Here is a 24,407-nt window from a genome sequence, read left to right as displayed (position 1 = left end):
TTTATATAATGAGTGTATACCAGTGAAAAAATACTATAAAAATTTTCATTCATTTTCTTCCAACCAAAGAAAAAAATATATAGTAAAGTCATCTATTATTTCTACTGCCCGTTCTAAAAAGTGACAGAGATATCTATCATTTCTTAAGAATGTATAAAAAATTTCATTCATTTTCTTACGACCAAAGAAAAAAATATATAGTGAAGTCATCTATTATTTCTACTACCCGTTCTAAAAAGTGACATAGATATCTGTCATTTCTTAAAAATGCCTCACCCATCATTAGGAATGGCAATTTGCCTCGCAGGGATGGGTACCTGCCTCACCCCGCCCCGTTTATAGCGATTTTGAGGAATCATTTAACTTATTTGGGCGGGAATGATTTTTATCAATGAAAGCTCGTTCGGGTTTGGGGCGAGAGTTGGAGAGGCCATTCCGCCCTGTCCCGCCTCGTTTAGGTAGGTAAATTATTAAATTATTCTTATTTTATTATGATATATAATTAGCTCTAGAAACTCTAGGTCGCTTTTACTCACTTTCTCGGCCGTTCTAGAGAGTTATAGAGCCTTACAAACTAAGAACGCTCATACCCTTAAATATTATATTAAATTATTGATTGCCTATTTTTTATAAATTTTTTCAATAATTATATAATTGTGTTTGAGGAAAAAAAAATTAAAAGGAGAAATTCTAGAATTAAATGGAGTGAAGCAGTGCCCGCGAGATAAAAAAAATTAAACGGGTGGGGATGAGTGTAAAGGCCCCTTTTTGACAAGAACAGACAGAAATTTCTAAACCATTACATAGACAGAGGAGGATACACCTACTCAAAATCGCCTCTTTGCCATTCCTACGCCATCACCTTTGTTTTCTCTCTCTTGCATCTATTTGTTTATACCTCCCACCAAACAAGGCAATAGAATTTATAGCCACGTTGTATATCATTTTTCAATTTGACGGAGAAAGTCAAATATTTTCATCGGAAGTCTAATGGTACCAACTATAGTAAAAACCCTCCTATAATAACGTTTAACTCAAGGATGTTATTGTTAATAAAATAAACGGGCAACACGAAGTTTGCACGTGGCAGTCTAGGTTTGACCAATTGGCTCAATCTTATTTCTCTTGTATTTGTGTTTTTTTTCTCCTATCTTGTGAATTAGGAAATCTAGATGAACATTATTTTAAATCATATTTTATATTATTATTTTTGAAACTTGGATAAATTAATAGTAAATATTTTCACTCATATTATGAAGATTGAGAGTTCTAATTTATTTGGAATCACTCTTAAATATTTTTTTATTTTTAATTAAAAAAATAATAAGTCTTTCGACCTTAATTACCTACTTTTCTCCGAATATAATATGGTTGGATTCCATTGAAATTCTTAAAAAAAAATTCCGTAAACATCTCTTTTTCTTCGACTCATTCCCAACCACGTTATATTTGGAATAAGAGTCGATAATTAAGATTGGAAGATCTATCACTTCTCAATTAATTACTTAATATATAAAACATAAACCAAATATGCTCGAAAGATAATGAATTATGAAATCATCATAAAATATTATTAAAAAAATTATTATTTTTGAAACATAATAAATATTTCAAGTATATCACTTATTTCCGCATCAATTGATTAATTCGATAATCATAGAGTAAAAACCATATTACTAATGGTACCAACTATAGTAAAAACTCTCCTATAATAACGTTTAACTCAAGGATGTTATTGTTAATAAAATAAACGGGCAACACGAAGTTTGCACTTGGCAGTCTAGGTTTGACCAATTGGCTCAATCTTATTTCTCTTGTATTTGTGTTTTTTTTCTCCTATCCTGTGAATTAGGAAATCTAGATGAACATTATTTTAAATCATATTTTATATTATTATTTTTGAAATTTGGATAAATTAATAGTAAATATTTTCACTCATATTATGAAGATTGAGAGTTCTAATTTATTTGGAATCACTCTTAAATGGTTTTCTATTTTTAATTAAAAAAATGATAGGTCTTTCGACCTTAATTACCGACTGTTCTCCGAATATAATATGGTTGGATTCTATTGAAATTCTTAAAAAAAAATTCGTAAATATCTCTTTTTCTTCGACTCATTCTCCACCACGTTATATTTGGAATAAGAGTCGGCAATTAAGATTGGAAGATCTATCACTTTTCAATTAATTATTTAATGTATAAAACATAGACCAAATATGCTCGAAAGATAATGAATTATGAAATCATCATAAAATATTATTAAAAAAATTATTATTTTTGAAACATAATAAATATTTCAAGTATATCACTTATTTCCGCATCAATTGATTAATTCGATAATCATAGAGTTATATAGTGCATAGAGTTATACAGTGCCAGTGTGTATATTTTTAAATTAGGATTCACAAGTCAATTATTTTCAGTGACAGTCTTACGTTTTTTCCAACTATATTAATAAAACGGTGGTATATTATTGTCAATAACATTAAAGGCAACGGTGATAATGGAAAGAAGACGAAGTTTGTACGTGGCATTCCACATGTAAACCACTTGGCTCAATCCTAACCGTTTAATTCTGCACCGAATGATCCAACCGCTGATATCAAACAAATACGCATGTCAGGAAGCAGAGGGAGCGTGGTAAACTGAAAACGGTCGCATGCAGCAGGTGGCGCGCGAACTCCAACTGCCACGTCGGATCCACCTGTCATACTACCATTCAGAAACACCCACGTGGAAATACGGTTAATTCGAACTCATTCTCGCCTTTATAAGAAGAAAGCCAATTGGTAAAGTTTGATTGCTTCCACACTACGAATTCGTGTTGTCTGTGTTTCGAGGTCTCCGGCGTCGTTTCAGGAGTCCCAATCTCCACCGGAAAGCAACGAACATGGAGGTCTCCGGCGTCTTTTCCCGGCGGCTTCATTGCTTCCCGAGCGCCGGAATCGAAGCTCACTCTCACTCCTTTGCAAAACCCTTTTCTCCGGGCGCCTCTATTGACGTCGGCGCTATGTTTTCCGGCAATTCACGTCTGATGGGTTGTCGGGTGTCGACCGGACCCATAAAGATATCTGGGTTTTCCGATGACGGACATGTGAAATACTATTATGGGTCTTCACCGGCGATCAGATGCGGTTGTGGGAAGAGAGAGAAGGAAGAGGGTTCGTCCGGTACGGCGACTGTGAAGAAATTAAAGAAGAAGATGAAATTGCTGAAGGGTTTGTCGAAGGACTTGTCTAAGTTCTCGGATATGGGTTTTGGATTGGGTCCTGGTGATGGTTTGGTTGGTGAAGTCAAGGGAAAGATGATCTCGGTATGGATTCTATTATTGCCCTTTTGATTTTTATTTATTGGATTGGATAGTATTAGCTGCTAAAAAATGATCTGATTTAACATGTTTTGTTGATTGATTGTTTGATCTTCCTAATTCCATGAGTATCTTAATCTAAGAAATGGGTTTCTTAATTCTACTTACCAAAAAAGAAATTCTTGATTTTATAGTTTAGATTTACAGGACTAGTTGTCAAAATTTTGAACAACTAGGTGGTAAATTCTAATTAGAACATTTTTAGTGATTACACAATCCTTTTTCCAACTAGTTTGGAACTCCATTTCACTTTTGGGAGCATCGAATTGACTTTTTTTTTTTTCCTTGTCCCCTAAATGGTGTTAATTCAAATGTTTATGGATGTATTCATTGATAGTGTTATCGTTTCTTTATCTTCCAGTACACCCATTTCGAAGTCTGCATTTTGACTTGTTTTGTAGCTGTTCAATAAATTTTATAGCAAGATAAAGGAAAGTTCAAAGTTAATGATCTTTGATTTTGGGTATTTAAAAAATAATTATTGCGTCACATTTGTTTTCCCCTCGTCACCCCAATTGGTAAACAATTTTCATCTGATTTGACCAAAGTCAGTTCAAAGTTTATGATTTTGACTTTTTGAGTATTAAAAAATAAATTATTGTGTCAAAATTTTCTCCATTCATCTGGGTGTTAGGTAAGCAATTTTCCATCTTCTTTGACCAAACATTGTTGTTGTTTATTTCTGATTTACATAGTTGGTAGTGGCGGGCGGTGTACTTCATTCTGATCTGACTCAGTTTGGCTTGAATTTTTGACTTGATTTATAAATCTTTTGACAATCTGAACAGGAAATTTAATTTTTTAATGCAACTAGTCAACTAGTTAGTGAGTTAGCTAGGAATCTTCATATTACCATGCAATTGAGTCTAATTCAATAGTACTTGATTGCTCAGTTTGGATGTGAAGAGATAACCATGTCTTCTATTGATTCACTTGCGATTCCATTTTTCGAATATTCTCTGAAATTTTTTATGAGACGGACAAATATGCCTCAGTTTTGCTTTGAATTGAACTCTGATTGAATTACTAGTAGTTTTTGGAGTCTTATGTCCAAATTGTCTATATGCATTGTGTGCAGGAAGCAGCAGAGCTATTGCTAGGGCAATTGCAACAGCTACAAGCAGATGAGAAGGAATTGAAGAGGAAGAAGAAAGAAGAGAAGGCTAAGTTGAAAGCTGCACAAATGCAAAACATGGTTGATTGTGAAGAATCCTCAGACTCTTCTTCAGAATCAAGCGACAGTGATTGTGAGGAGGTGGTTGACATGAGCCGCTTGAAGAATAAATCTTCCACACAACCAATACCGAATGAATTTCAATCCAGTACTCAAGAAATAACATTAACCCTTCCAAGCACACTAACCCAAGAAGGGAACACATCCGAGTTGCTTTCAGTTATTCAAGAGGCAACATCCACCCTTCCAAACATCCTCTTCCAAGAAGGGAACACTAATTTTGAAGTTAGCAGTTCAATGATTCTTGACCGTGAATGTTGCACCAGAACTAGTACGAGTTGTAGTAATGTAGGTAGTGTTGGTTGTAATAGTGGAAATAGCTTATTCAAAGGAGCATCAGAGAAGAGGATTGAGGTCTGCATGGGTGGTAAGTGCAAGAAATCCGGTGCTCCAGCGTTGTTGGAGGAATTCCGGAGGGTAGTTGGTGTTGAAGGTACTGTTGTTGGATGCAAGTGCATGGGCAAGTGCAGAGATGGTCCTAATGTGAGGGTTTTAAATCACATTGACAGGGTTGAAGCTGATGAAGTAGATGATTCTGTTAGGACTCCATCCAATCCTCTGTGCATCGGAGTTGGTTTCGAGGATGTGGGTTTAATTGTGTCCCGTTTCCTCGCAGATTCACCGAAGGATTTGGGACTGGCTGCTGCATCTTAGAAAGGAGTCTCCTCCCCTTTACAACTTAAGTTGTATAAAGGTTTGAATTGGTGTATTTATGTCATGTGATTTATAGGTTTGTGGTTTTACTGTGACTTGTGATGTTTAGAGAGGAAATCCTTGTTTTTTACTTGTACAAATGTAAAAAGGTTTTTTTGTGCAATTGAAGTTTTTGTCAAATACATCCATTACAACATTTTTATTTATTTATTATTATTTTTTTTTATGGTACTTGGCTTCTTCAACACAGAGAACGTCCAAATTGTAAAGAAATAGAAGAAATGAAGCCCTTATTTGATTTTTTGAAGGTTTACAAGTCTTGTAATTAGTATTCAGAACATACAATGCCAAAAATTTTGAGGGAGGAGATAGAATGAGCTAGCTTGTGGGAAGAAATATTAGAGTTGGGTTGGAATATATATTATATGCCATTCCATTTCTATCTTCAATCTGATATGAGACACAGGTTTAAAGGTACAAAGCCAAATTATAGAAAAGAAACTCTGAAAGAACTTTTGTTTTTTGAGTAGTATATGTGTGAAAAACTATACAAAAGTTGCAGCCCTTATGCTTACTAAAAAACAGCAAAGGGACTTGAAGTTCCTATACTTATTAACAACCTACTGCTAAATATAATCAAGCAGTGAACCTCCAATTACCTAACAGAGGAAACCTGATCAAAATACAGAACACCAAAGCAAGAGCTTCAGTCAGTCTCAAGCTCCTGCTAATCATACTAGAGTAAATAATATGCTTCTAACTGTTTCCCACCGGTAAACTGCACAAGTAAATAATATGAATCATAGAGAGAGATTTGATAAGGACTTTTTTTTATTTTTTATTTTTAACGGTAAAGCAAATTTATTGATCAGAAGAGAAGATGACCCAATAAAGAATTGGCCCCAAACAGACACCCCTGCAAACTCAAAACCCATGAAGCCCAACCAAAATTTCAAACAATCAGTTTCACAAACTTGGGAAAAAATCCTCTCCGGGCACCCTCTCAGTGGAGGGTGTCCAGTGCTGACATGGTGGCATGACATGGCAGGTTAGTAAAAAAAGTATTTACTTTACTTATGTATATACCACTACGTATGTATGTGCAGAAGAAGTTTATACAAATACGAGCTTAAATTTCCCTCCAAATACTGTTGCTTCTTTTCCCCCCAAATTCTCAGATCTTATTCCTCCGAAAAGTAAAATGTTTGTATCATTATTTGTGTCTGAAATTCTGCCCTCTCTCCCTCTGTAATTGAAGTCATGAAGAATCCGGTGACTGACCAATATTCCAGCGGCTGATCAACAATCCGGCCAACGTTGAAGCTATTGAAATGGTCTCTCTCCCTCTTAAATTGAAGTCTGAAGTCTCTGGCGAAAGATGCTTCGTTTATGCCTCTCTTCTTCTAAAATTCAGCTCGCCGTCTGAAATTGAAGCTTGGTTTAGGTCTGTCTCCCTCTGTCTCCCCAAAAGTAAAATGTTTATTCACAAATTTTGTATCATTATTTGTGTTTGAAATTTTTTTGTATCATTATGAAGAATTCAGTGACTGACGACTGAAGGTGAAGCTTTTGAAATGGTTTGTCTATCCGGCGAATGACTAAGCTTCGTTCAGGTGTTTCTCCGTCTGAAATTGAAGTGTGAAGAATCTGGCCAAAGACCAAGCTTCATTGACGTCTCTCTTCCTCGGAAATTCAATTCTCCCTCTGAAATTGAAGCTTCCAAGCTTCGTTCAGGTGTTTCTCCCTCTAAAATTGAAGTCTGAAGAATTCGGCCAAAGACCAAGCTTCGTTCACGTCTCTCTTCCTCTGAAATTCAACTCAAGCTTCCTACACATTGTCCGTCTTCAAAGAAGCATATATATTTGTACAAGAATTTGGTTTGTCTGTTTTTCTGCATTTTTTAAAATTTCAGTGAAGCTAAATTTTACTTTCTTTGTTGTTCTGCATATGTATCTTAAATTTGCAGAGTCTATAGTTATATTTACATATTATTTATAAGTGTATTTTACATGGTATAATCACTGACTTTGTGATATATTACTAATTTTGTTTTATATTTGGGGTATGAAATACAAAACCCCTGAATTATATACGATTCAATGAAGACACAAAAAAACAGTGTGAGAAAGATAATATTTTTTGCAGTGGACATATGTGTTTACATATAATTGATAAGTCTATTTGTCATCTGATTATACTAATTGAAATTGTGATGTATTAGGGCATTTGTTTTATATTTGGTTTTTGAAATAACTCCTGAATTAATTTTGATCCAATAAATTAAGACACAACAAAACAGTGTAGAGTGTGATAATATTTATAACAGTGTAGATATGTGTTTACATGTAATTTATAACCCTATTTTATATGTGATTATAGTAATTGAATTTGTGGTTATAGCAATTGTTAGTGTGATATATTTTGTATGATATGTTCATATTAGTGGTGCCACATGTTCAAAAAGTATATGAATGTGTGGACATACATTATATGACTCTATCTGTTAAAATCAGGTGAAGATGTTAGGTTAAAGATGTGATATTTTATTTTTTAAACTGTTGACACTTCTGATGTTTAAGATTATGTTCTCCACTTCAGAAGTTCATTTGCTTCCCACATTAAATGATTGTCTTTTATGAGGTTCAGTTGAAGTACGTTAGGAATTATTTTGTATGACATCGTCATATAAGTAGTACCACATGTTGGAAAAGTGTATGAATAGATGTTAGGTAAAAGATATGATTTTTTTTTTTATTAAACTGTTGACACCTGTTTGTATAGGGTTAAGTTGTTCAATTGTAAAATTCATTTGCTTCCCATTTTAAATGCGTCTATGAGTTTCAGTTAAAGTATGTGAGGAATAATTTTGTATGACATGTTCATATAAGTGGTGGCACATGTTGGAAAAGTGTATGAACAGATGTTAGCTAAAAGATGTAATGGTTTATTTATTAAACTGTTGACATTTGTTTGTAAAAGGTTATATTATTTAGTTCAAAAGTGCATTTGTTTCCCACATGAAATAATTTGCCTTTATGAGGTTCAGTTGAAGTATGTTAGGAATAATTTTGTATGACATGTCCATATAAGTGGTGCCACATGTTGGAAAAATATATGAATGTGTGCACATGTATTATATTACTCAATCTATTAAATTCGGGTCATGATGTTAGGTAAAAGTTGTGATAGTTTATTCATTATATTTATGACACCTATTTGTAAAAGGTTATGTTGTTGAGTTGAAAAGTGCACGTGCTTCCCACTTGAAATGATTTGCCTTAATGAGAATCAGCTGATGTATGTTAGGAATAATTTTGTATGATATATCCATATAAGTGGTGCCACATGTTGGAAAAGTGTATGAATATGTGCACATGAATTATATTACTCAATCTGTTAAATTCAGGTCATGATGTTAGGTAAAAATTGTAATAGTTTATTCATTACATTGTTGACACCTGTTTATAAAAGGTTATGTTGTTGAGTTGAAAAGTGCATTTGTTCCGCACTTGAAATGATTTGCCTTAATAAGGTTCAGTTGATATATGTTAGGAATAATTTTTTATAACATGTCCATATAAGTGGTGCCACATATTGGAAAAGTGTATGAATGTGTGCTCATAAATTATATTACTCAATGTATGAAAATCAGGTCATAATGTTAGGTAAAAGTTAAAGTTGTGATAGTTTATTCATTATACTGTTGACATGTGTTTGTAAAAGGTTATGTTGTTGAGTTCAAAAGTTGTGATTATATGTTAGGAATAATTTTGTATGACATGGTCATATATGTTGTGGCACATGTTGGAAAAGTGTATAAATGTGTGGATTTACATTATATTACTATATCTGTTAAAATCAGGTGAAGATGTTAGGTGAAAGATGTGATGGTATATTTATTAAACTGTTGACAGCTGTTTGTAAAAGGTTATGCTATCCAATTAAAGATGTGATGGTGTATTTATTAAAATGTTGACACCTGTTTGTAAAAGGTTATGCTGTCCAGTTCAAAAGTTTTTTTGGTTCCCACTTTAAATGCTTTTCATTTATGAGGTTAGTTGAAGTATGTTAGGAATAATTTTGTATGACATGTTCATATAAGTGGTGCCACATGTTAGAAAAGTGTATGAATATATGTTACATAAAAAATGTGATGGTTTATTCAGTAAAGTCTTAACACCTGTTTCTAAAAGGTTATATTGTTCAACTCAAAAGTTCATTTGCTTCCCACATGTTTCACAAGTGTATGAAAGTGTGGATATGCATTATATTACTGTATCACTTAAATTCATGTCAAGATGGTACTTAGAAGATATGATGATTTATTTATTAAAGTGTTGATATGTTATTCAGTGCAAAACTTCATTTGATTCCCACTATAAATGAATTGCCTTTATGAGGGTCTGTTGAAGTATGTTAGGTTTTTTTTGTATGATAACTTCATATAAGTACTGCCACATGTTGGAGATGTGTATGCATATGATGTGCAGATGTTAGGTAAAATATTTGATGTTATATTTATTAAAATGTTGCTACATGTTAGTGAAATGTGGTGATAGTTGAACTATGCTAATCCTTACGTGTTATGCTTATATTTGTAGGTTTTATATTTAAGTTATGGCCATGGAAGATGGAACTATTAATATTGAAGATATGGAAGATGGAACTATTAATATTGAAGAAACAGATAGCGAATCAGATTCTGAGGTAAATGAAGTACAATGGAAACCATGTCTTGAAATGGAGTTTGATTCTGTAGATGCGGCGTATTATTTTTACAACAATTATGGTGGCAGAGCCGGTTTTAGTATTCGGAAGGAGTATGCAAATAAAAGTCGGAAGAATGGAAAAATAACATGTAGGTTGTTTGTTTGTAACAAGGAGGGTTTAAGAGGTAAGGACAAGAGAGACGAAAAAATAAAGAAACTAAGGGTTGAAACACACACAAACTGTGGTGCACACATGTTAGTAAGGTATGATGTGGGTTTGCAAAAGTTCGTTGTAAAGCAGTTTGAAGAAAGTCACAACCATCCCCTCATCATGCAGCAGTGCACCCACATGATGCCATCACAGCTAAAAATCAGCTCAGTGCAAGGTATTGAGTGGAGTTGGCTTGTGATTCTGGAATAGCAGTTCGTAAAGCCTTCGAATTAAGCTCCAGGTAGAGAAGCAATTGGCTACACCAAGGTTGATGTGCAAAATTATATTAGGACAAGAAGGCAGAATGAGCTAGAGTGTGGAGTGGCGGGTTGGCTCATGAATTATTTCCAAACTCAGTCATGGGAAGATCCATCATTTTTTCATGTTGTCCAACTGGACAAAGATACAATGATAACTAATATTTTTTGGGCGGATTCGAAAATGATATCAGATTATGGCCATTTTGGAGATGTGGTTACATTTGATACAACGTACAAACTTATTCAAGGTAACAGGCCTTTGGGTGTTTTTCTTGGTTTGAACCATCATCGGCAGACATGTGTGCTTGGTGCCACTTTCATGTATGATGAGATGGCGGATTCGTTTGCTTGGTTGTTTAACACATTCTTGAATGGAATGTCCTGTAAAGTGCCCAGGACAGTATTGACTGACAAAGACGTAGCAATGGCAAAGGCATTAGCAGAAGTAATGCCCGACACAAATCACCATCTGTGTACGTGGCACCTTATGCTTAATGCACAAAAGCATATCGGCAACATGTCTGTTGGTGGGAAAGGTATAAAAAGTGTGATCTCCAAATTAATGTTTGACATTGAGGAGCATGATGAGTTTTTATAGGAATGGTCTTTGATGGAAAGGGAATTTGGTGTGGAGAATAATATATGGTTAGCTAACTTGTTTCGTTTGAAACATATATGGGCCAAGACATACATAAAAAATTTATAGTCTGCTGGTATGCGTACCATACAGCTAAGTGAAAGTTTCAACAATGGGTTGAAACAGTACTTATCTAGATAATATGCACTTCCAGATTTCTTCAAGCATTTCGACACGTTGTTGTACGACAAGAGGTACAAGGTGTATGAAGCTGAATATGATTTGGTCCAGAAGATGCCTAGGATGAAAGCAAGATTTCCCATATTAGATCACGCCGGACATGTATACACTGCTAACATATTTGATCTTTTTCAGGAACAATTATTAATAGCTTGTATGAGTCAGTATATTCTGAACTGCAATGACAATGGTAACGGGGAATATATGTATGAAGTTGCGCTGTATAATCAGAAGGTGATACGACAAGTGATACGGACACGTAACAACCATTTGTCTTGTTTTTATGGAAAGTTTAAAATGGAGGGTGTCATGTGCAGCTATACTCTGCAAGTCCTCAGAGATAAGATGTGTGCGAGCAAAATACCGAGTCGATATGTTTTGAAAAGGTGGACAAGAAATGCGAAGGACGGCAGGTTGGAAGAATTAATTGGCACAGATATGCTGACAGATCCTAGACTTGAGATGAGATGACGGCACAGAATACTTTGTTGTCAGCTCATAGAAATATCTTCCATTGCATCTCTTAGCCACGACGGATTCAATAATGTTTTGATGTAGCTTAGTAGTTTGAAGCAAATTGCCGAAGGATCAATACCTAATCCTACGGCTGCCACCAAAGACATTATGCTAAGCATTCCAATTTTGAATCCAAAGGGGATAGCCACCAAAGATACATCGAAAGGAAGAAGGCATAGGTTCGTATTTGTGTTGGAAAAAACCACTAGAAAGAAGAAAAAGACTGACAACCGTAATTTAGAGGTACATGCCCTTAGCCTTATTATGTATGTATTTAGCTTTATGTTCGTGGTTTTACTCTATTATGTTTATCGTTTTATCTCTATTGTCATTATACAATTTTTAAACAACAAACTCCTCATATCGTGTTATATAGAATTCCAATGGTTGCGTTGTTACCAGAGTGGCAGGTTGCAGTGCTGGTATTACCACCACTTCATATATTTTACACAATGTGAGTGTTCTTCTAAGTTTCACCTATCCAAAATTATATGTACATCATAACACTTGAGTTGATGGTTTGATTGTTTGAAGGGTGCTCATCACACATATTCATGTCCGAAGAATTTGATAGGGCAGGACCTTCAACACAATCCCAGGAATATGAGAATAGCCCCCGTGCAGCTTATTTTGGTGAACCCATGACTCCATTAACTAACCTGCTTGCAAGTGAATCAGTAATGACCCCATCAGCATATAAAGAACCATTCACGTTGAAACTGGTAAGTGTATATTATATGCATAAAGCCCAAATTTTTAATAAATTTGCTGTTGAAATTGCAAACAACTGATGTATTATTTTTTTAAAATCATGATAGTAAAAGGAAGTTCATGTAGAAGGTGTATGCCAATCGAATGTTGCCCCAATGTCCCCTGTGCCAATGGCAAACATGAATCAGATATGTCACCAACAACAGTGTCAGAAATAGGCAGAACAGAACATTCTGAAGGACATAAAAATTTGGTGCAGTTATTTCTTTTGCTACAAATATGTTATTAATGAACATATATGAACTTAAATCTTTTGCTTCTATGTGATCTTAGAATGACTTTTGATACTTTATTTATATAGATTGCATTTGTTATTGCACCTTAAATAATTCGGTTTGTGAAGTTGTTGGTAAGAACTGTAAAGAGTCTATGGTTTGTTTGGACAATTACTTTGCACCTACATTGGTAGTTGTGTGGACAATTAATTACGGATTGGTAAGAACATTAAAGAGGTGAGTTATGTTTACCCATTGCTGAACTTGAAGTTTAAATATTCAGGAATTCTTCATCCCCATATCCTTCGTCTCATATTCACATCACATATTCTGTATAAGCAATGGGTGCACGTCAGTTTATGTTGTTTTCAAGGGCCGGAATATGGGTATATATAGGAAGTTGGCAGACACGAGGGTATCCTGATGCAAAGTATTATCCTTATACTAGTAATGCAGACGTTGTTGAGGCCTTCAGCAGATGGAATACCCACTGCCATGCTGAAGTGGTAAAAAGTGAAGGTGAGGTAGTACAAGATATTCAACCTCATGCAGGCCGTCCACCTCCACAGGTGTCTCAAGCTGAATGGCAACCGGAACAACTTATTAAGTATGAGGAGTTAACAAATGCGAGGAGTGTAATTGTTGCAGAGTGTAGACGAGCAGGTCTAGCCATTCCAAGACCACGTTCACTTGAAATGAAGCTGGCAGGTACATCAGATATGAACTCCATCATTGGTCAGATTAACCGTGAAATCCATCAACTTTATCTGAGATGGTGTAAGGTAGAGAAAGTGAATGAAGCTAAACAAACATATGAGGATCCAGCTGAACAAATTGCCTCCATTTTGAATGACCCAGATCTGAAATCAGATTCTGATTTGTCGGATTTTTCTGACCCGGGAGATGACGACTTTGTTATTCCACCTCCAAGATATGGTAGAAAGAAATAATGTAAGTGGATGTATGTTAAATTATTTCTAGAGTTGTACCTTTATTGTAATACTTATTTTCAAATTAAAGTGGAAACTTCTATCTTAGCCTTGTAACCGTTGTTATATTGAAACCATTTGGGTAATTATAACTGCCCTAGGCAACGTTTAAAGGTAAATTTATGCATCTATTTATATCGCCATCCTCTACGCCATATGCAGACACTGCATATATTCGAAAACCATGGATGTTGTTCTACATACTGCGATTGAAGATGTGGTTAGACGAGTTAAGGCTATAGCTTTTAGAAATAGTCAGGAGAAGCATGCATGGTGAGTTATGTTTCAGTTTATAGTTTACAATTTACATGCATTCTCGGCTTATGGGTCTATATTCCTAAAGTGAGACATATGGGTGTTGTACGTATTGAAAATGAAGGGAAATGGCAGAACTGGGCACTAGACCATGGACGATAGGTCTACAGGGATACGATGCAACAATTGAATTAGTTGCACGTAATGGGCCAGATGAAAGTATCCCAACAAGACGTATATACCTGGAACAATGTTTTCAATCTCGGGATCATGTTGCAAAGTTTAATAGAGGAGTGGTATGTTTCCTAAAATCATGTGTACTCTTTTACGCATTACACTTTATTTATTTGTATAGTCTAATATGCAAAAAAATTTGCACAGGTTGATTGTATTGTTTACAATGAAAAAATAGGGTTGGCTTTCCTCCGTACAAATGGTTACGTGTCCCTCTATCCTATGTGTATTGCCTTATTGTTTTCCAATGAAGCGGACAAAGAGGCGGGGATTAATTTATTAACGTTGTTGAGGACAAATTCAATACTTAGCACTTGTATCAAGTCTGCCCGTAGAAAGATGTTAACAATTATTGAGAGGACTTCTTCCCGCAATCATTCATTATTTACGCATGTTCCAAAATGTTGTCCCGAATGCAACCATATTGATTGGCATTGCTGTATCCTTAACGAGGATCTCATCAATTGTAATCGTTGTTGGTGTGATTTAAATATCATAGTTTTGCAAGGTCGTCTTTCACAACATCACATAGAATGATTATTTGGGTAGTTGTGTAATTTGAATGGGTAACACACAGTGGACTTTCGCCACATCAGAATGGACTTTCTTCATGTATTCAAGTTTACGAATTATAGAATAATGCATGATGAAAGTGATGTAGCAAAATTTAATATTTGTAATTGTTATATAATTTTTGTATGGAGATGTTATTTTGAAAGTGGCATCATAACATTTGAATAACCAGTGCCACAAGTATATTGTATATCATATAGGTATATATTTTAAACACATGTCACAACAATTTGTTAGACGTACATAACATAACATATGTCACAACTTTATATATGTTTTAAACATTTGTCACAACTACATAACATTTAAGTAAAATATTAGAAGAACACCATGAAAACCACAAAACACTTCCAAACTTCCAAGTCATAGTAGTAGATAGATCAAAAGCAGGTAGCTAATAGATAACCTATTTCCTCTGTTTCAAAGAAAACAATCATCGTTTGACAGAGATATTTCAATTCAAACATCCTTGTCATATCTGAATCGCTGCTGAGCACCATTCTGTCTAGTAAGGAAGGGATAAAAGCATATACGTTCATGGCAAAAGGATGTGGAATTGTACGAATGAATGACAGTCCACACAAATCTTCTAAAAATTTCTAGTAACCATAATTTTCTGGGTCCACATCTCTGATTTCACCAATACGTAGACCATAGTGAACAAGAATGGAAACCATGCCACCAATCCAATCTGAAAAGTGCGTACACAAAACTAAATACTTAAGTGGTCAGACTAAAAAGTATAATTTATATATGCACAGTTAAGATACAAATATTATACTTAACATAGGAACACTCACCAACTTCTTGATGAAGCTGCCTTCCTATTTGGGTTGCAAGAAGCTGTGTTGGATTTTTATGGTTGAATAATATATATTCAGTAAACTGAATAGGAATAAGTAGTTGGGCACCATTAACTTTTCATTTATACCCAACAACTCCATTGAATGCATCATTTCCACTCTGTTTTGCCGAACAACTAATTCAACGTAGCTGCATCGTTCCTTTTGCCACACAAACTTCTCTAATGCTTCTCTGTCTGATGTATCTCTCAATGTATTTATGTTCCCAACTTGTTTCTACCCAACAGGGCTTTTGTTCCCAACTCGTTTCTATTTCTTTCTCTCTGCATTGATTTGTCGGAATACAAACCCACTTTGGCAAGATATACTCAAATGAATAGAAACATTATTTTATTCTGATCAAAACCAAGTATTAAAACCACTTTGAAAACTGAGCCGGTTGACCCTTCAATTTGAACCGTTACAAAATGAACCATTAAAGAGTCGTTCTCAACACACAGACACACACACAGTTCCATGTATATATATATAGATATATGTATACAAAGAACCAGAAACAGAGACACAATCCGAAATCCATAGCCTTAAAACCTCAGTCTTATTCCACTTTTCTCTAACAAAAGATTTGTGTACTCTCTCTCTTTGGTCTAAGGTCTCTACTTTGTTTACTGCGTATTTATAGCAAGTGTCTTCAATGGCGTCATTGAGCAGCAGTGGAGTACGTCGTAGAGGTGATGTTGACTATTCAATTTGTTTATGTGGAGAACGGAGTCGTTTGCATGTTTCAAAGACCAAAGAGAATCCAAGGAGGCAATTCTTCAACTGTGCAGAAAGGCGTTTTTTTTTTTTTTTTTTTTTTTTTTTTTTTTTGTAGATCGATCCACCATCCATGGTTGAAAACGTTGTTGCTCGTGCACCAACAACTACTGTAGATGCCGATCTTCTAAATATACATTTATCTATCGCAAAAGCTTTGTTTATTTTTTTTTTCTTACAGGCCCGATTTTTTTAGGATTGGTAGTGATTTTACTCATGCAGGTGTTGTTGCGTAAATGAAATATTCGGATTCATGTTAGGAAATAATTCATATGTTATGCCCAATTATTTTGTAACGCATATTAGTGAAAAAGTATGTATTTAACAGTTACCTTCAATTTCGTAATTAAAAGTTATTAGGCATGTTAACAAATAATTCATATATAATATATAATAACATTGTAACACATATTAGTAAAAAATGATGATGCGATTTTAACAGTTACCTTCAACTTCATAATTAAAAGTTGTGATGCATGTTAACAAAGAATTCAGATATAATATACAATAACATTGTAACACATATTAGTAAAAAATGATGGTGCGATTTTAACAGTTACCTTCAACTTCATAATTAAAAGTTGTGATGCATTTTAACAAAGAATTCAGATATAATATACAATAACATTGTAACACATCTTAGTTAAAATTTTGGATATGTTTCTAACAGTTAACTTCAACTTCGTAATTAAAAGTTCTGATGCATGTTAACAAACTATTCATATATAATATAAAATAACATTGTAACACATATTAGTAAAAAATGATGATGCAATTTTAATAGTTACCTTCAACTTCATAATTAAAAGTTGTGATGCATGTTAACAAAGAATTCAGATATAATATACAATAACATTGTAACACATATTAGTAAAAAATGATGATGCGATTTTAACAGTTACCTTCAACTTCATAATTAAAAGTTGTGATGCATGTTAACAAAGAATTCAGATATAATATACAATAACATTGTAACACATATTAGTTAAAATTTTGGATGTGTTTTTAACAGTTACCTTCAATTTCATAATTAAAAGTTTTGATGCATGTTAACAAATTATTCATATATAATATAAAATAACATTGTAACACATATTAGTAAAAAATTATGATGCGTATTTAATGATTCCTTCTACGCTCCCTTCAACTTCTTTTGCTCTATATTGCTCGTCAAAGATGTGATGTATGTTAAGATAAATGTTATATTATATACAAATATATTGTAACACATGGTACTCAAACATTCTGATGTAAAAAATGAAATTTGTATAACAGTCCTACAACATTTGAGAAAATTTACCACCCATCAATTTTACCACATTAACACAAATTCATTGTACGAATTAACACAAATTAATTGTTCGTTTGGGATCTACGAATAGATGACAAGATGTACAAATCAACTTTTTTTTCATTCCTATCATCATCCAAGAGCTGGAGCAGTATTTCAGAACGCATCGCCTTTATGTCTGTCTGCAACATTATGAAAAGTTTAACAGTTTGAGTTATTTCCTGATAAAGTAACTATGAAATCTTACCATCAATGTAATTACATGCATTATATTGTACGAATAAGTTATCACATTTTTTACTTACACGTTCGAAAGTGGGGGATAAATATTTCCCATTTGACTGCTTCATAAACCTCATCACAAATAGCCCACATAATTCACTGCAATGGCTAATTGTAAGTAATTACCTATACAAGTGTATAGGGCTATTTTATAATTAAATACATAAAACTTATTCTTACCTATCTGTTTGTCTGGGTAATGCCCTTGGTGTGTGGGGCTGAAATGCTGTGAAATTTTTCTTAAACACGATCCCAATAAACTCAATCTGTTGTACATATCAATATTTTGTAAATAATACATGTTCACTCCTAATCAATTACATTAACACAAACTAAATATACATACTAACAGTTTAACATAATCCATATGTTTATGCGCCCCTCCCAATGAACAAAGGTAATCAACCATCTTCTTCGGACGGTTGACAACAAAGAGTAATCAATGTCCTTCTATGCATGTCGGGAAAAATAACTGCATCAAGGTAAGTATACAGAGTTAATGAATAGTACAAGTATGGTTTACAAGATTATGGGGCAAATAAAAGGAAAAAACACACTAACCAGTTTTGCAATCTCCGCATCAAGTAGGAAACAGTACTGTGACGACCTTGGTTTTTAGGCCAGCGTATCCTGTGATGAACCATAATGATGATTCGATAACGGATCCGAATACGGAAGCGAAAACAGAAAACAAGACTCTAAGAAGTCAAAGTGACCTTCCATGAGGTCGTGGAACTCAACAAGAACTGATGCAGAAACAAAAGATCGAAAATATGACAAATAAGCCCTCAGGGGCAAAATAGTCATTTCTGAAAGCTGCAGATTCGGGTGCCACTGAACACACCGCTGGGAGGACAACGAAAAGATGGACTCAAGAATCGCATGATTTGGAGTCCAGACGAAGGAGAAACGGTATGATGAAGAAAAACGAGCACTTAAGGCAAAAAGGGGCAAACTAGTAATTATCTAGGAAGAACCGGGTGCAACCGAGCAACAAAGTAGAATTTTAATTAAATCATGCTAATTTAAATCCCAAAGTTCTAAAACAATTTCAAATAGTCCCAAATTAATATATACTAGTAAACAAGTCATGGCCAATACAAATATCAAGTTAAAATCTTAATTAAGCTAATGGGACCACAAAATAGATTTTAATTAATTCTTTTAATTAAAATCTCTAAATTTTCAAACTTAACCAAATGCTCTCAATTTAACATATCTTAGAGAACATGCCAAGGACTAATGTAATATCACATTACAAGCTTATTTCATGCAAGTTACACCTATGTAAATTAAACTTTCACTAAAGTTAAATATAAAATAAAGGTTGCAATTATCAAGCAATTAATCCCAATTTAATATATGTGAACAACCACACCAAAGCTTAATTTTCTAGCATGCTACAATTAAATTCCAAGTTGTATATCACCATGAGGATTAAATCTTAAACAAGGAAATTAATTAAATGAAAGGTTTCAAAATCTCACCGAATATTCTAAATTAAATATATGTGAAGCTATATGGCATGTAGATCAAGAATATCAAGTCGGAATTCAAATAGAGTGAATAGTGCACTCGGGGCAAATTAATTAATAATTACTAATTTTCAAAACACCTCCAATTACTTTGAAATTCAACTATGTTGAAGAGCATGCTAAGGCCTAATATATTATGCTAACACATATTAATTTCAAGCTAGTTAAGGCCATCTGAATTAATCTTTCACCTAAGATAAATATTAAATAAAATCTTTAATACTTGTTCAAATTTCCTTAATTTAATATATGTCAATGACCATATTATAGAGCATTATATTACCATGCTACATGTTTAAAACAAGTCATAAGTAACCGGGAAAATTCAAATCCAATACAAGAAAATTAAATAATAAAATCTCTAGATTTTCATATTTAAGCATGCAATCAAGTTGTATAACAATCAATAGCATGTTATATAACAAGAATTAAACCTATAACACCTCCTACCTCAATTTGAGATGAAGACCTCAAATCCCCACTGAAAAAAAAGTGCTCCGAATCCGCCGAAATCGAAGGGTTATACCGGGGACAACACGATCTACATGAATCCGAAGAAAGCCCCATGAAAATCCAAACTTGACTTCAAAGCCAAACTCAAGAAATTGTCAAAAATGAATTCTAATAAGGAATAATGGTAGAGCACGACGAGGGGAACAACAAATGCTAAGGCCGAAGGATTTCTACCAAGGAAATCAAGTGGAGGAGAAGAAAGAGTGAAGGCAGCCCCTTGGGCTCCCATGGCTGCCAGCCAAGAGGAGGAAGAAGGTCTAAAAATCTAATTTTAAAAATTAGGGCAACATATTTATAGAAATCTCAAAAAGTGCTCCGAAAGGGCCCCGCCAGGTCCGGAAAAGTGGATTTTGAGCAAACGCGCTCAAACGGAAAAACTCCATGAACGAAAAAGATTGAAAATGAGAAAATATGAACAACAGAAGAAATGGCGTCAAAAATTGAGTCCCGAACAGAAAGTTATGCCCCGAACAAGTTCGGCGGCAACTAGGTCCAGAAATTCTGAAACTGAAGAAAAATGACCAGAAGGAAATTCTAAGAGTCCACGACTCGACGAAATGTGAAAATAAATCCCGTACGAGGATCCAGGCAGCAAACAAGACATTTTGCAATAACTTTCGTTAATTGCACAATGGCCCCTACAAAAAGGGTTAACTGCGAAACTGCCCCAGAATGAAAATATCTTCCAAAAGATATTTTCTTAGATACCCCTGAAATAAAATATCTTCAAAAGATATTTACGAAAAACACCCCAAGAAATGAAAAAGATTCTAAAGAATTGTGCATCCATGCCCCTATGGGCACCGGGAGCAACCAGAGTACTTTCTTGCAAAAGTAAAGATACGTATTTCGAGAAAACCACTCAAGATAAAGGCACGTGAAGTCAAAAACCAACTCAGAGCACGAAAAGTGAGGTTGTGCCAAAAACTGACAAATGGAGATAAGACGAAATAGGGAAAATAACAGAATAGGGAAAAGACGAAATAGCGTAGGGAAAAGACGAAATAGCACATAGTGTCCGAATAGCAAAAAATGCGAAAATGACTCGGTCCTAAAAGGAAGTTGTCAATCCACATGAAAGAGTCTCAGAAACCAATTCTGAGTACTCGAGATGACACTAAGTGGCACGAAACAGAGCTCGGAAAAGAAAATTAAACGAAAAAAATTCGTTCGTAAAATTTCAGGAAAAATGAAAGGAAGGTAAATGATCGGGTCGTTACAACCTACCCTCTTTAAAGAAATTTTGTCCCGAAATTAGGAACATACCAGAGAGAACAGAATAGTGACTGAACAAAATGTCAAATCCAAGAATAGCTCACAATGCACTGAAGGACAAATCCTGAAGTCTAAAGATCAACTGAAGGAACGCGAAAACATGAACTGAGACAACACCCCATACGAATCGGCACGTTAACTCAACGTCAACTACCGAGAGAATCCCAAGACAACGAAACGTTGAAACATGATAGAAGAAGAGAGTGACAAGGCAGTACGAACAGTGACCAATACCCGCACACACTTACTCGTCAGCAAGGTAGCATGACAGTATAAGGCACTAGTTCGTAACATGCCCCAGAAGGGAACTTTTCGATACCAATGACATCAATGTCGAAAATGATCATTACCAAAGGCATTGCGGGAACTAGGCACTTGCGAGAGTTGGGGTAGCTAATCCCAAAACTCTGATAACAATGACACTGGCACCATTACGCTTAAGGCCTTAGATGTAGAAGCCACGAAGGAAAAGGAAATAAAACGATGCCTCCCTGGCCCACGTCTCAGTCCACCAGACAAGAACTGTGATTCTACACTCACATGAGCCTTACTCGCATCGATTGACAGAACAGACAAAAAGGTTCCCTACATGGGTCCTTATGGAATGAATTTCTCCTATCCAAGAAAGACACTCATGAAACAAGAATGCATCCAAGGGATACGACAGATCCTAAGAGACACTGTCAAAACCAAACATAAAAGTAAACAACTAGCATGCATCATAGCAATGGACTATCTACTCAAGGTGCCACATAAGCAAACAGACATGTTATCAAATCAAAACATGTTATCAAGAGCATATATACACATAAAGTATGCTTAACAAATATTAGATGTCTCAAAACACATAAGCATGTGAACATGTTATCATACGAGACATGTTATCAAACAAAGTATGTTATCAAGATATAAATGACACATCAAAGCAAAAAAATGTGAGCATGATATGCACCCAAAACCCGTCGTCTAAGGTATTCGAACCCGGATGCTCTGATACCACCTATGACGACCCTGGTTTTTAGGCCAGCGTGTCCTGTGATGAACCGTAAGGATGATCTGATAACGGATTCGAATGCGGAAACGAAAATAGAAAACAAGACTCTAAGAAGTCAAAGTGACCTTCTATGAGGTCGTGGAACTCAACAAGAACTGATGCGGAAGCAAAAGATCGAAAATATGACAAATAAGACCCCAGGGGCAAAATAGTCATTTCTGAAAACTGTAGATTCGGGTGCCACCGAGCACACCGCTGGGAGGACAATGAAAAACTAATCAAGATGGACACAAGAAATCACATGATTCGGAGTTCGGACAAAGGAGAAACGGCATGACGAAGAAAAACGAGCACTTAAGGCAAAAAGGGGTAAACTGGTAATTTTTCAGGAAGAACCGGGCGCAACCGAGCACACCGTTGGAAAGACAGCGAAAAATAGTCAAGTTCAAAAAAAATTCGCTTGAATCGGAGTCCGCACGAAGGAGAAAAGTCTAAAAGAAGAGTTGACGTCACGGCGGCCCGACGAGGGGCCATGACAGCCCCATGCGCACGCCCATGCGCGCGCCCATGCACGCCGCGCGCGCGCTGAGTGCACCATGGCTGGCAGCAGCAGCCCATAAAGCTGCTGTGGGGTTATTTTTCAGAAAAATCCAGAACAGAGGCTGAATTTGGAGGCCTAGATGAATTTTTTTGCAAAAACACAGAGAAGAAACCCCCCTCAAAATTGGGTTTTCTACATGCCATTTAAGGGAATTCAAAAAAATTGCAATGTAGAATACCCGAAATGCCCCTCCATGAAATCAGGTCATGGAGGTCCAAAAAGCTGCTATTTTGAAAACTGAGAATTGAACTTCGTAAGCGATTTTCGATATCAAGACGACATTTTCTGGAAAAACACGGAAAAGAAACCCCCCCTAAAATCATGTTTTCTATTCAACCATGTTAAAAGAAGAAAATAAAACCACCGTGACAATTCTATAATGCCCCTAGATCAGAATATGCAAAAAAAGTGCGAAATGAATTCACAAGAGGCTCAAAACACAAACGATAAGGTTTTGCCCGGAAATGACCATGCATGCAAACGTAACTTACCTATTTGGACGTGCTACAATGGTCCATGACTTAAAAATACCACCGATACAAAATCCGACTCCCCAACGGGCAAAAAGGCAAAAATGGAATTTGGAATGAAAACTCGGAATCCAAAAATACAAAATGGGATCAAATGACCGTTTGACCCTTGGCCACACTTCAAACATGATTTATAAGACCCTATGAAAGAATGGGAAACGGAATTCCCACACCCGATGCAACCATGGTGAAGCAATGACTTGCGATTTTTCAAGATTTTTACAACATTCATGAAGTTAAAAAGTTGCATAGAATACAATATACATGTCATTGGCCTCCGGCCTCATCTCATACATATCAAATACATTGAAAGAAGTATACTTAAGTACACATTATATACATGGAATCAAATATACATATTTTGACATATAAGTCTACAAAATGACATTTCATGCTAACATTTGCATGAAATGGAAACTTGAAAGCTACACGACATCCAAGGAATGCTAGGCTTCACGAACCAAGTCTTCGTACCTGAAATATGCCCCAGTATCGTAGGAGTGAGTAACATAAAGCTACTCATAGGAGATGAGCATGCATCGACCTAGCATTTTACAAATTTATCACCTTAAAGTGAAACATGTTAAAGGGGCTCATGCCACCTAACGTCTATATCCAAATGAGACTCGGGGAGCATCTTAAGCTACCTTAGAGTGTTTCTAGCATAAATTACATCATCTATGCCATTTAAATAATATGGAAGCACGTTAAACAAAGCAACAAGATATAGGTTCTTAAAGGTATTAACTTGCAATCTCGAATACAGAAACAACTAAAGTGATCATGTCACCTAACGTCTATGTTCTGAATAAGTCTAAGGAATCATCCTAGGCCATGCTGAACAATCAAAACGCGATTTACAACTTCAATGCAATCTAACCACATAAAAGCATATTATACAAGGCAACAAAATACAATTTCTTAAAGCTATCAGCTTGAAATCTAAAGCATGAAAACAAC

The 24,407-nt window shown here is 35.1% G+C and overlaps 2 protein-coding genes across 2 annotated transcripts; both read left to right on the top strand.

Moving 5' to 3' along the window:
- Positions 1-2,791: 2,791 nt before the first annotated feature.
- Positions 2,792-5,437, top strand: LOC132278864 (diacylglycerol O-acyltransferase 3). Its single transcript, XM_059780795.1, has 2 exons — positions 2,792-3,315; positions 4,448-5,437. Exons 1-2 carry the CDS (start codon positions 2,893-2,895, stop codon positions 5,255-5,257), a joined length of 1,233 nt encoding a protein of 410 aa, XP_059636778.1. The 5' UTR covers positions 2,792-2,892; the 3' UTR covers positions 5,258-5,437.
- A 4,437-nt stretch (positions 5,438-9,874) lies between these two features.
- On the top strand, positions 9,875-11,725 carry LOC132275366 (protein FAR1-RELATED SEQUENCE 5-like). Its single transcript, XM_059776864.1, has 3 exons — positions 9,875-10,352; positions 10,419-10,973; positions 11,229-11,725. The coding sequence occupies exons 1-3, from the start codon at positions 9,875-9,877 to the stop codon at positions 11,723-11,725; spliced, it is 1,530 nt and encodes a 509-aa protein (XP_059632847.1).
- The last annotated feature ends 12,682 nt before the right edge of the window (positions 11,726-24,407 follow it).

Source organism: Cornus florida, unplaced genomic scaffold, assembly GCF_030987335.1.
Source record: "Cornus florida cultivar Cherokee Brave unplaced genomic scaffold, ASM3098733v1 CherokeeBrave_3.0.0_Hap2_Chr01, whole genome shotgun sequence".
Lineage (NCBI taxonomy): Eukaryota > Viridiplantae > Streptophyta > Magnoliopsida > Cornales > Cornaceae > Cornus > Cornus florida.
The sequence above is the reverse complement of the archived record's forward strand: the minus strand, read 5'-3'. Positions and strand labels throughout refer to the sequence as shown.

Bases quoted from the DNA above. Each gene is read 5' to 3' on its own strand.
- LOC132275366 (XM_059776864.1), top strand. From the start codon at position 9,875: ATGGCCATGGAAGATGGAACTATTAATATTGAAGATATGGAAGATGGA. The intron at 10,353-10,418 runs GTATTGAGTGGA...ATTAAGCTCCAG, and splicing joins AAAAATCAGCTCAGTGCAAG to GTAGAGAAGCAATTGGCTAC. The intron at 10,974-11,228 runs GTATAAAAAGTG...ATGCACTTCCAG, and splicing joins CATGTCTGTTGGTGGGAAAG to ATTTCTTCAAGCATTTCGAC.
- LOC132278864 (XM_059780795.1), top strand. From the start codon at position 2,893: ATGGAGGTCTCCGGCGTCTTTTCCCGGCGGCTTCATTGCTTCCCGAGC. The intron at 3,316-4,447 runs GTATGGATTCTA...CATTGTGTGCAG, and splicing joins TCAAGGGAAAGATGATCTCG to GAAGCAGCAGAGCTATTGCT.